At 36.9% G+C, this 13,615-nt stretch overlaps 1 protein-coding gene across 2 annotated transcripts in view; it reads right to left on the bottom strand.

Moving 5' to 3' along the window:
• Positions 1–13,615, bottom strand: part of LOC136263034 (serine-rich adhesin for platelets-like) — a 45,814-nt gene that overhangs the window by 9,435 nt on the left and 22,764 nt on the right. For both annotated transcript variants that reach the window (XM_066057484.1, XM_066057485.1), the window contains exons 6-24: positions 13,241–13,363; positions 13,058–13,189; positions 10,927–11,014; positions 10,274–10,388; positions 10,084–10,218; positions 7,870–8,149; positions 7,765–7,818; positions 7,474–7,703; positions 7,146–7,377; positions 5,552–5,836; positions 3,894–3,936; positions 3,645–3,710; positions 2,966–3,439; positions 2,065–2,251; positions 1,017–1,142; positions 700–941; positions 568–631; positions 303–369; positions 178–253 (exon numbers count right to left, since the gene is read on the bottom strand). In XM_066057484.1, the coding sequence (XP_065913556.1) occupies positions 178–253; positions 303–369; positions 568–631; positions 700–941; positions 1,017–1,142; positions 2,065–2,251; positions 2,966–3,439; positions 3,645–3,710; positions 3,894–3,936; positions 5,552–5,836; positions 7,146–7,377; positions 7,474–7,703; positions 7,765–7,818; positions 7,870–8,149; positions 10,084–10,218; positions 10,274–10,388; positions 10,927–11,014; positions 13,058–13,189; positions 13,241–13,363 (3,019 nt within the window). The remainder of the gene's footprint in view (positions 1–177; positions 254–302; positions 370–567; positions 632–699; positions 942–1,016; positions 1,143–2,064; positions 2,252–2,965; positions 3,440–3,644; positions 3,711–3,893; positions 3,937–5,551; positions 5,837–7,145; positions 7,378–7,473; positions 7,704–7,764; positions 7,819–7,869; positions 8,150–10,083; positions 10,219–10,273; positions 10,389–10,926; positions 11,015–13,057; positions 13,190–13,240; positions 13,364–13,615) is intronic.

The following is a 13,615-nucleotide window of genomic DNA, read 5'->3' on the forward strand; positions in this document are numbered from 1 at the left end:
TAATATTGTGCACTACTCCAACTCGTTTCAGAACTTTAATCGATGTGCTATGGTCCCTACTTTAACTGAAAATTCCAAATTTTTCTGTGTACTTGTAAGCACATAAAAACTAATACATTAACATATATGTACCACAGTCACAAACACACGGTAGGTATATTGATTAAAAGACATAACCTTAAAGGCTCTTTTCCACCAGTGTTCACAAGATACCCAGGTTTGCCATCTACTGCACATCTCCCAGTGATGGAACCTATGTACTAAGTACATGACATCACAACTACATGGGACATATTGCAAACCTCTAAGATAATCTTCGTCATTATCGTCACTAATTACCATCACCTCTGATCCCACTCTTAACAAACTCTATTCAAGATAAAAATTAACATACAAAATTACTATTACATACACATACGTAATGGATGATACAAACATGCATACATATACCAGCATGTGTTTGAAGCTTTCTGTATTAACAAATTATACACAACTACAGTAACATAGTAATTGCATAGCTCATAGATGCACAATCACTTTATTTTAGTTAGCAAAAACAACTCTCACCATTTTAACCACTGATGTTTTTGGTAACACTTTTCTATCACCGTCATCAAATAAAATCACATGCCTACAGTGTATATGACATGTTGTATAACTATATCAGTAACCTATAATATACGGTGGTATATATCATACTTTCCATTATCTAAAACTTCCTGGATTGTTCCAGGATACCATTGGCCATCTTTCCATCTACCCAGCACACGGTCATCACTGCACTCCAATGTCTCTACCTGCTGACATAAAGAACGTAGTCTTGTTCTAGTATGCTGAATGTCAGGGCTGCTGTCTATTGAACAGCGTGAAGTAGAAGGAGTACTGAATGCTGGTTGAGTCCTGGGAGTACTCATCCTCCTCTTAGGAGTCTTTTGTGAGGTCTATTCAGACATAAATATATGCAGTATAAATAATTTCATACATGCTCCTGTAGTCTTGTACATTCAGTTGCTTACCACTGGAGTAGGACTACTCTGAAAGGAACTATTGCTGGAGAGGTCTTGGGAGGAGATTGTGCGAGGAGGGAATGACCTTAAGTATCGCACTTCTTCATTAACCTTTTCAACCGGATCTAACTCCTCCTACATTTAATATAAGTAATCAATTCAAATTGGTACAAGTAAAGCACACATAAAAACACACACAAATTCATCCCTAACAAGTTGAATTTGAACTACTAAATACCAGGCACCCAGTTCCTTGCTAAATAGGTAATCAAATTTTCCTGCCCAAAAAATATTACCAAAAAAACTAGTATCACGTTTTCATGCCAGCTTGGTAGAATGGGATGGACATATCAAGCTCAAAAATGTCTTCAGAGCAACCCAAAACCCTTCCAACAAGTTTCTATGGAATTTCTAACAGCCTACCTGACTGATGCCTTCAGCCAAGCTTAACATAATGCTACATGCTTGACTCCACTACTGCATAGGTGTTTATTTATTGTATTGCACATGAGTTCAATGCAGTTGGAAATCATCTATATAATTCCAGATTGATTGCAGAGGCCCTTCTCATACTATTCTTCGTTTATAACACTGTATAATGAGTAGAATATACCTGAAAGCGAAGTGGAATGGCCACTACACTTTTCAGTAATTCATAGCATCAGTAGAGTGACTGAATTGATTGCAGAGACATTTTTCATACTGTTCTTCACTTGTAATAGTGAAATATAGTTGAAAACACAGTTGAATGGCGAAATAGTTTTCCAGTAATTGACAGTTGGACTGCACATTCAGTCACTCAATCATATTTTTGGCTGGCACTATTGTTTCCTTTGCTGTGGTATGCATTGGCCCACCAGTCATAAATCGTGTGACAAAAAAAAAGTAAACAAACAAGTGCATAGAATACTTTGAAATTTTATATTTATAGAAATACAAAAGCAATAAAACAAGTTGCCTTTTAATTATCTTTCCTAACACTTGTCATGAGATATACTTGTAATAATACATACTGTGTGGTCAGTGCAAATGTATACATACGGTCATGATACAGTACCTGGTATTCATCAGTTGTGACCCATTGATCATTAATAAATTCCTCTTCCTTGAAAGTTTTCAAAATAATCGTGGTCTTTTTTGTGACAATAGTGGTACGGGATTGTCTTTCTGCAGTGTCAGGTACAGATGATTGGCATGGCACAATAGACACATCTGCTACGTTGTGCACCTCTGATATCAATGTTCTAGACATAACAAAATTATATCATGTACACTGTAGTATCATAACACATGTAACCAAACCTTACTAACCATTTTAAACTGCAATTTTAACTTGCACAAAATCTTTACAATTTTACTACCAGTAAGAGTCAAGTAATTTCCTTATCTATATGGTTGTTTCGAGGGTTAAATATTTAGCGGATTGCCACCATCCAAAATTAGAAAGAGAAAATTTTACGAATCACTGTTTGTGAATTTTTCAAGAAGGAAATCTTTTGTTTATGGCATGGAAATGTATGAAAATCTCAAACCAGTCGTCTCTTTCAGTGGTCACTCTCAAAAAATAAGGTAGACGGTACTCCGTGTGTTCAGCACCACATTTAGCTACCCTGCCCTTTTTGTCAAACTTTTCATGAGTTTCTCTGTACTTTTGTGGTATTAGATTTTCGCAGGTCGGCAAACTGTAGTAAACTTTGTAATCTGTTAAGACATTGATCTCTAAATTGTTCCATACAACTTGTACATGGACTGTAGAATATTAAATTTTCACGGATAAGATGTCTACAAAATTTACAAAACTTCGTACTCCATGAAGAACCTTTCTTAGGAGCTCATTATAATAAGCAGTATGGTACTGCTACAGTGAAGTCCATAAAGTAAATCGCATGTACACATCAGATAGCCATTAATGAACATGAGAATGTCAACTTATTATATGCTTACAGATCTAGACTTACTGTGGTGAGCTGACATTACTACTAGCCATCTCAGATCTAACATCTTCACTATTCAATGGATCTTCAGATGATCGGTCCACCACTTGACCATGCTCAGAAGGAGTTACTTCATTACACACTTCAGATCTGTTACTATCAGTATTGATAGGATTTGGCTGCAGCTGGTTCATTACTTGATCAGACACAGAAGGAATAACAATGTTAAATCTTGTACTGTCTGCATTAATACTGGATGACTCGTTCACAACCTGCACTGGTACTGAAGGTACTGCTTCATCATCTTCTGGTACAGTATCATCAGTCTTATTTGACACATCTAAAATATCATTTTGCGCACTGTTTCGGTTGTGTTGCTCTTTTGGTTCTCTAGCAGTAGACTGTTGATTTGGTGGTGGTGGTGGTGTCCTAGTTATGGGTAAGACTTCACCCTCATTGTCTTGGGAGTGAAACTCAAAAGGATCTCCATTGCTGCTACTGTAAACAATAATTAATGCATATAATCTGTGTAGCACTCTGAGCTACATACATGTGTCAACTATCAGACGTTGGGATAGCTTAAATGTAAATCTGTTGTTTGATGTGACATGCACTAGCTATGGTACTTCAAGAAAAATACAACTCTTTAAAAAAATTCCTTAACAGGATAGAGATACCGTTAGCAACATAATGCGGTACATACCTGCTATTAGCATAGTGAGTCTTGGCAGAAGAAGCAGTAGCCAAAGAACTGGGTGGCATGGTTGAGCTATATGTACATGAAAATAGGAGCAGTAACTCTATCAGCCTAATACATGTACCTAATACATGTAGCATACACATATAGCTACATATAATGCAATCCAAAGGAAGCATTGCTAAAGTATTATGTACTTTTAATAAAATTGTACACATAAGAACATTAATTAGCCAAAAAATCAAGAACACCAACCTTACAGGCCGTGCAGTAGGTAACAACGTGCTAATATCTAATCCTAAAAGAAAACATATAAAAATTAACAATAAAAACTAAGGAAATATTGTCAAACAATCTATAGTACACAAAAATCTCCATGTAGTGTTAATAAATCTGCCAGCAGACCACAACACATATATGAAATGTACACTTGTAAGCCAGTGGCATATGAGCATCTAGACATTCCACTTAATAAACAGGCTGTTATACACTCATTATAACAACCACTACAAAATGTCTAAGGACCAAGGATAGAGACAAAAGGATAGAGGTATCTGCAAAGCTCACTTGGTTGATAAAAATTTTAAAATCCAAGTAGGTGAACATGAAATACATACTAGATAGGCCAACTTCTTTCTAATAAGCAACTACCACATAGCGAGTTATTTTCGAAACAGAAAATTTTGCACAGAGAAGCAAAATCTGAATTTCGAAGGATTTTAATTTCGAAGCGTGCATATTTCGAAATCCGGATGGATTTCAAATAAACAGAAATTTGTGTCAGAAGATGTGTGAATGTTTGCCAAAAACTGACTTACTGATGGAATAATCCCCATCCCTGTGCACTGGAGAGAAGACTGAGGGAGCTACCATAGATTTTAGAGCAGACGGCATCAATTCCCATTCTGGATCACTTGTTTTCTGGTTATTGGCACAGTCATGATACAGTTTACCCATTGTTATCAGTAATACTGAGCTAAAACTCGAGGAATGCACAAGCAAATCGCCAAAAGTTGGATCATTGCTTTCACTTGTGGGAATTTATTTTCGAAGAACAACCGGACGTGGGAATTTATTTCCGAAGAGAAGGGCCTCTTCAAAATATCAGAAAATAAAAACCTTTCGAAAATTACCAGCTATACAGACAGTAGCTGTTGTTAGCCCAATGATGTGTACAGTTGGAATGACCTACTGTAACTGATCAACCTCCCCAGTAAAGTCTACATATGGACATACTATATATGTGACCCAGTCTGAGAAAACCGGTCGCATTGCCCATGTCAGCAGATTCGATTTTTCACCCAGGACACAAAGCTACATGAATAAACTATCTAACTCTAGAATCAAAATCAGCTAGATTTGAGTGGTCTGGTTTTCCTGGCTGCCTTTCCCAAGCCCAGTGGTGATCCGTATGTGCGGTGTGGGACCTTAATGGAGCTCTGGTCAGCCTGGGATGACTGTATGTGGCTGTACAGCTCTGTGGTCTCGAATACGTACCTCTGCTTTGAATTTCCTTTCACTTTAGCCAATTTTGAGACCTGAATAGCCCAAAACGTGGCCTAATTCATCCCTATCCATTCCTTTTCAATTTTGAACACCATCTTTCCCGCCTTCCAGGCCCCCCACTACCCACCCCTTTTGCAGCTCGCCTGATACAGTCAACCTTGGTTTAAAAACTATCTAAAATGGCGGAAACTTAATTGTTGGCTACTTGCACAGTGGATGTTCTGGAAGGTAAGGAATTGGTATAAAATGTGTGAAAATTTGGTACACATAGCTTCAACCATTGGCGAGTTACAACACACTAAATACTTAAACCGGCATTTCTCGATACTTTTAAATAGGCGATAAGACCAGACTGGGTCACATATTACAATTTTGTCTATTAATTGTTATGTAAAATACACTCTTACGTTTTATGCTTAATTGTGGGAAGGAGTCCTGGGAGAATTCGTCAACAACTGCTGGCACTTTAACAGGTGAATCCAATGTTACTGAGGAATTGACAAAGGTGTCCGATGACGATGGACGTGAAATTCCTAACTGAAACTCTGAAGAATTTGTGACAATTTCTGCAGCAGAAAGTGACAATGTGTTTTCTTTCTCCTCTATCATAGTTACTGTTGCTGGTATAACATTTACTATAGTGCAGTCGTCTTGACTGCTACCATCTTCTTGATGCTCTTCATTATTCTCCTCTGAAATTCAATACAGCATAATTAGTGATGCAACAATATAATATAATGATTTTCTTAGCCATTAAATTATTTTCTATAATGAACCAAGTCACACAGTAGTGCGTTATGTCAATTGTGTGTGGCACACAAAAGCCAGCGCACCACACTGTGCATATACAGGAAAAAAAATTCATGAAGATTCTTATCTGAATGGAAGAAACTTTTAATAGTCCACACAACAAATTCATCCCAGCTACTACATATTTGAGATATGTACAATCAAAGTTTTGGATTTTACATTTATCTCCTTTATCTTATTTTTTGGCTTTTCACACTTTGTAAAAATGAAGTACAAAAAGTTATTCAATCACGTTGAAATTTAGCACACACAAAGGGGGGATTCAAAGGCAAATCCTTTTGGTGTAAATCTGATATACTTTGAGCTAATGACCAACTAAAGGGTAAACCACTTCAAGGAAGAAGTTGAAAATTGATCAATTAATGGCATAGGAGTGGTTTTTGGTGGATTGAAAGGAATTGAGATAAAGACTTTAAGAGATATAATACAAACATGTGTAACCATTGCACAATTGAGTTTCATGAATAAAAAACTTAATTAGAGCTCCGTCATCCCTACTAGGTAAACTGCTTAGATGAATTAGTTAAAAATTGGTACGTATGCTAAAGGATTTATCATTATAGAAAGGCCTTTCAGTGTTATAAAAGAATCGTATTAAGAGCCACTGAGTTATAACATGAAAACTAATGTGAAGTGTGAGATCGAGATACTGAAATAGTAAAATAGTAACAAGTCACCTTGTAGAGAGTTTAGCTACACTATATGTAACAAGTCACTCTGTAAGTAGTTCAGCTACAAAGCAGTCACCCTATAGAGAGTTCAGCCATTATACAAGTATACAAGTCACCCTGTAGAGAGTTCAGCTATGTTACATTACAAGTCACCCTACCCTGTAAAGAGTTCGGCTACAAACAGGTCACCCTATAAAGCTTTCAGCTGCACAACAAATCACAGGGCTCAACTACAAAAATATCACCCTGTAGCTCAACAGTTCATCTACATATGTTCCAAATTACCTTCAATATGGCTCATGATACAGCCAACTTAATAAAGCAAACAGGAAACATTATGAAGATATGACTGAATTAGGGACTAAATGTCCACTAGTATATCTTTAGGTATAGGCGACCTTCTTTGTTTCACTATCTTTTATTTTTCCTTGTGCTTGTACAATACATTTACAAGTATTAGTGTATCCATAGGGTTGATTTTTCAATACTGATGCAGTCACATATGTATAAGCTTACTCACCAGCTCTATCATTATCTTTGTCATCATCTTGATCTTTCCTCTCATCATTATCCTCCTGCCCTCCTTGTTGATCGTCCTCCTGTCCACCGGAGTTAGCACCTCCACCAGCAGCACTATCATCATCAGGTGACAGAGATGGTGAAGTAACATGATCATCTTCAGGGGTAGGAGTATCTTCAACCTGATCACTACTACTACTACTAGTAACTGCATTCTGAGATTCTACCTGAGACTATAGAAGTCATGATTCACACACTATATGCATTTGTGTACATATATAAATTCTTCAACAATCTCAAAATTTACATAAGGTCAAAGAAACACTCACTTCTTCTAGCACTTCATCCTGAGTAGCAACACTTGTACTTACAATAGAACACTCAGTGGTTGCGTTACTGAGATGAAGGTTAAACTCTTCATCACCAACAGGTAATGATGAAGGTATATTTGTGGTCATTACATCTAGACTAATGGTAGCATCATCCATCGACTGACTTGCAATTGGCTCAGGTGTGGTGTCATGCACACTAGGCCTATCTCCACCAGACTGTTTCACAGCTATAATACCACATCAGGAACATAATAAATTTATGAACAATAATACTAAAACAGGTCTGACTTGGTTCAGGTGTGGCATCCTTTGACTGATCTCGTTCATCAGTCTCCTTGGCATCTAATACAACACAGGGCTTACAATACACACAGACCATCACTCACAAATTACCTTCTTTACTAGTGTCAAGCTTGTCTTTACTTGTTTGTGCACCTGATTTTGTGTCACTGGTGGACAAACTAGAACTAGATCTACCGATAGCACCACTGCCAAGACTACTGCTACTACTACTACTACTGGGATATGGTACACTGCTGGAACTACTACTACTACTACTGGTGGTACCCAAACTGCTTCCACTACTACTACCACCACTAGTTCTTTGCAGTGATGGTGGAGGCTTCTTTGGTGTCTTGAAATTATCATCATTAGATGTGGGTGATAATGTGGCCTGTGATATGTAAAAACATCCATTCTCAGTCTCACAAGCACAAAAAACACATGTACCCCTTGTACAATACTGTACTGTACAACTGTATGCAGATAAATTGTTAAGTCACATTTACATATACAGTATGCAGTTGTGCACTATATATAGTATGTGTTTAAAAATTATTAATTCAAGCGATAAAAAGTAGCGAAACAAGAGACGAATGATGGTATTACAGCATAGCTCTGTGTAAAAATCCCTACATTGGCATATGCATGTTATATAACAATAATTATTATTTTGTTCAATGCCAAAGTAAGGATTTTCTCACAAAGCTATGCTATAATACCATCTTTCATCTCTTGTTTTGCTACTTTTTATTACTTGGATCCCTACTTCATTTTTAAATCAATAATTTGGTTAGTTTGTGACTGCTGTATTAGAGTATCTCTAGTACCTTGTAGTAAATATCTCTAGTATTTTGTAGTATAATGCATGCTCCATGCCTGGCCTACATTGTACTGTTGTAGTTTGATGTAGGTAGGGTTTGTACCATCGTATACTCCTTTTGGCTAGTGATGCATTTATGTTGCGGTTGTGTTCACTATAAGTGGAACGATTGCGTTGCATTTGTAGGCAAACACAAATGCAATAGAATTTTTTTTGGCCACTCCTGTACAGTGCACGAGCATAGGTACCCTTCTAAAGGGTGTACATCAACGAGTCTGATTCTTTCCTTCATAAATTTACTTTGATGCACCACAGCAAAAATCAGACTTGTTTAGTGTCTAGAAGTATTTTTTTAAATTTCCAAAAACATGTAGCATGATAACCAGAGCGCATGTCACTATTTCACATTTTCACTGTGCTAGTATTCTAGACTTATAAAGGGGTGTGTTCATTGTGATTGCAAAAATAGATTGTTAAGAGGAACGCTGTATTACTATTAATCTGTTAATGGGTGTGGCCTCCATCCAATCATAAAATTACAGGTATTTACCAAGCATATAGGCACTATAAATAATTTTGTGACGTCTATATATAAATACGCTGCTCAAGTGAAGTGTTAATACGGTAAATTAATGTCTCGATATGATTTCATTACATGCAGAAGAGGATACTGATTGAAGATAAAAGGAAAGACAAGGTACAAGAGCACACACTCATTGGAACCCCAAAAGGCACATGCACTGGTGAGTTTGTTATTTTGGCATAAATGGTAGCCATGCATTGATTTGTTTGGCCTCCAGCCTTGTGATTGTGGTCAGGCAGGCAAACAGCAGTGCTGGGGGCATAACGTAACGCGTTATGTAATATTATTACTTAATGCAACAATGAAGTGATATAACGTGCTACATTTCTTATGCTAGTAATATGTAACGAATTGTTATTTTACATAAGTACTCGTTACTGTAATATTATTACCTAACAAAGTACCTAACAAAGTACATTTATACATTGTGTAATATGTAATATAACATATTATTAGTTACTTTTAAACTGAAGTAATATGTAACTGTAGTGCGTTTCATCGCAGTGGCAGTAACAAGTAATAAGTAATATATTATACTTTTTAAAAGTAACGGCCCAACACTGGCAGGCAGGCAGGCAGGCAGGCAGGCAGGCAGGCAGGCAGGCAGGCAGGCAGGCAGGCAGGCAGGCAGGCAGGCAGGCAGGCAGGCAGGCAGGCAGGCGAAAATTCTGATTTAAAATTTATATCCAGCCGCCTTTAAGTGTTTTTTGTTTTTGTTTTTAATGCTGTATTTGATGTTAGATGGACCAATATTACTCCGTAAAGGAGATTTTTGCATCAATACTCTCTAGGATGATTTTTTAAAGTGGAATTTTAGGCAGCGCGTGTTATTTTAGGTGAACCTTACTTAAACAGTGCTACTGTACTGTATGATACATACTATGAAACAAGTACACATAACACTTAAAATATATTAACATACGCTATGGCCTGAAGAGTGGCCAGACTGAGATGATGTTGTCAGTGGTGACCTCTTAGGTCTCTTTGGAGGACCCTCTTCAAGAGATGACGCATCATCGTCAGCATCATATGATCGTTGCCTCTTAAACCTTGACACCTATTTGAGCAAATGATCCATGCACAACTATGTAGAATAAGATACAGAAGTATACATGGTTTTCATCAACAGGAGTAGATCTGAACATCTCTTGTGAAGACCCGTCAGCATCAGGCGTATTACTAATGACATTGTCCACATCGCTACTAACTGATGGCATGTCTGCAGGACTGTTTAATAAGAAAAATATTTAAAGAATAGACCTGTATAGGGACAAACAAGTATAGAGGTACACTGATATGACTTTTAACCAATATTCCGATAGCTTATATTATTATCAAGCCAATAAACAAAGCCAATCTCATAAGGTGGCATAGACCTTTTCTCTAACAATTAGTTGCACTCTAAATTCAGTTATAAAGTGACTTTAATCAAAAGATGACATTGCATAAACAGGTGTTACTACAGCACAAGTACCCATAACTAGATCTTTACGTATATCAGTATCTGCTGCTTGTTTATACATGTTACCGATCTGAAACCAATATGCAAAAACAAAGCAGATATAGCCAATAACCAATAGCCGATCCGATTATCAACACACTTCTAATACTAAAGATTATACAAACACCCCAAATGTCATCCACCACAATGCAAACACACATAATACAAACACCAATCATACATACTGCATGTGAAGGTTGTTGCATGGTGTTTTTAGCTACAATATAGCTAATATGAACACACAATTACATAAAATATTCATACTCTGGGGTGGCTGGAATATTAAGGCTGCCATCATCTGGTGACTGCGACAATTGTAACACTGACTGGTTCTGTGATGTTCTTGGAATGCCTGTGGTATACAGGTAAATTAACAATAATAGATCAATGTCCTGTACGAGCAGAAATTTTGGTGAGCAGAACATTTGGCGTTTGATAATAATTTGGCGAGAGTTTAATTGACAAAATGTATGTGTAATAAAGTGAAATCCCACGTGGTAGTAAATTGTGTAGCTATTCTTTATCTACAAAAATGTATCTCATTGCCTACATACTATGTAGCAGAGACAGTCTTCCATGTGAAACTATAGATAACAAAAACTGGAAGATTTATTTAATCCATAGCAGTAGTCATCTGAAAAGGAAATAAAGTGATCGTGGGCACATTCTCTGGTCAAGTTCTCTGCTATGTGTATTGTCTTCCTAGAGTAGGAGTTTAACCTGTGATAATACAAACAATCATAGAATTCTTTGATTAAATAAATGCAGGGTGAATTGCATCAATACTCTATCTAATCAGTAGCAAAAATTTTACTGCAGACTGTGCCTTCCATACAAGTAAAGTATTTATAGCTAACAGTACTTAATAAATTTGTGTCATTTTTACAAAGATCTGCTTGGTCGTATTTCTTTTTCAACAATCTTCAACATGCCTATAATTCAAAGGTTAAATATGACGAGGCTTGAATTTGGCGACCTTGTAAGTGTCCACCAAATAGCCAATTTTAATCCGCTCCAACACTTCTCCTTAACTACAATGTATACATAGCTCTAGGGAGTACATGCTTCAAGTTTCCTCCAGATATACATGCTACATCTCATCCATTAAAGTAATTTTGTGACATTGGTTGAGAAAACAAAGTTTAAATATCTGCTGAAAACAACTAACTCAAAGTGATCCAGGTGAGCTTCAATACCTTATAACTTTATGATTATAACCAGACATATATAGGTCGTCACAGTATTCAGTGGACTGGACTACTGGACTGGCATATTTGGTTTTTGCACATTCTGTGATTGAATTCACTACCCTTAGGAAAGCTACTAAATGCTGAATACAAGTACAAGCAGTGGAATATGCAAAAACTGTCTTTTAATAATTTTTCTACTGCTTGTTATGCTGCACTTCTTATATCCTGGTGTGTAGTAATGTTGCAGGGAATGTGAGTGATAGTTAACCAGTGATGACATCTTTTGAGACATTCTTAGGGTGCGAGCTTGAGTATAGCAAGCGACTGAGTATTTGCCAGACTATTATTTCAGAGATTTTCAGTAAGGGTGCTTATTATCTCTAATTGATAAGCCCCTGTGCTGAAATACAGGTCTGGCCACATAAGACTAACTTGCTACTCAAGCTTGCTAAAAACTGGCAAGTTGATCACTAGTTAAGTCACATTCCCTGTAGTTATTAATTTACTATTCACCAGGGTAAGGAGTAAATGCTGTCAGCTACACATCAGTGACATAAAAACATCAAAATTACTAAGATACTGTAGTATTCGCGTATTCTTTTGCTTGTACAGTGGAACCTCAGTTATCCAAACCCCTTGGGACCAGGGGTAGCCCATAAGTCTGAAAAGTCCATATCTCTGAAACTGTGTATGAACAACTTTAAAATAGTATATAAAGAATTTTTGTATTTTCAACTACCCTAATAGAACAGTCACTACTCTAATAGAGCAGTCATTTCCATAGTTTGGTTAACTGAAAATCCTGATAAGTGCGGTCTAGATAATTACACTGTATTCAGCATTTAATAGTGAGCTGCAGCGTGACCTAGTGATCATGAGACCCAGTAAATCCAATCATATAATGCATTGTGTGCAAAAGCCAAAAATATGCCAGTACAGTAGTCCAGTCTAGTGTTCCAATCCACTGAATAGTGACAGCCTACATGTGTGCATGCATGCGTGCCTGCCTATACAGTTGTTGCAAGTTAGCTGCATATTACGAACAAGGTTATAGAAAAATTGCAAGCATCTTTATATGCCTATATTATACAGTCCCAGAGTTCCGTCAATTAGACTGTGGTACTGTATGTGTGTGATTGTTATACAAGCATTTATACAGAAGATAATGTATGTATGTATTATTTTTGACAGAAGCCTTAACTTACCAAATGAACTAAAAAGTTGGTCACATTCATGTGATGAAGTAGACTGTTCTTGAGAAGAACCAGATGATGAGCTTGTCCCTGTAGTGGTGCTGGGAGGATCAACGCTACTTTCTTCTGAAGATAAGTCATGCCCTGTTTATATTCAGCATCTACACACATTGTAAAGAGTATCATATGGCTTACCTGGCCTACAGGTACCACTATCCTGTGGAAGGGAATGCGGTGATGGCACTAGTTGTGGCCCATCTGAACTGCTGCCATTACTTGAATAACTTTGCAGCAGTGGAGGAGAGAACTGCACACCAACTATAAAACATGTACCAATTATTATGAGTACTATTTGACAGATAACAATATCGAGGGAAGTGTCTGATTAAAGGGGTGGCATGGTACTAGCAAAGTTGTTAAATTTGATGACTTTACTGAAATAATTAAGCATGTTTTTAACAATAGTGTAGGTTCTGGGTGCAGTGCATTTATGGCTGGTACTAACAAAACTGTTATGAAGCAAGTAGAATGGCAATTCATAAACAAACCTAATTATAGTTATTCACAGTT

The sequence above is a fragment of the Dysidea avara genome, chromosome 8 (genome assembly GCF_963678975.1).
Source record: "Dysidea avara chromosome 8, odDysAvar1.4, whole genome shotgun sequence".
In the NCBI taxonomy this organism is placed as follows: domain Eukaryota; kingdom Metazoa; phylum Porifera; class Demospongiae; order Dictyoceratida; family Dysideidae; genus Dysidea; species Dysidea avara.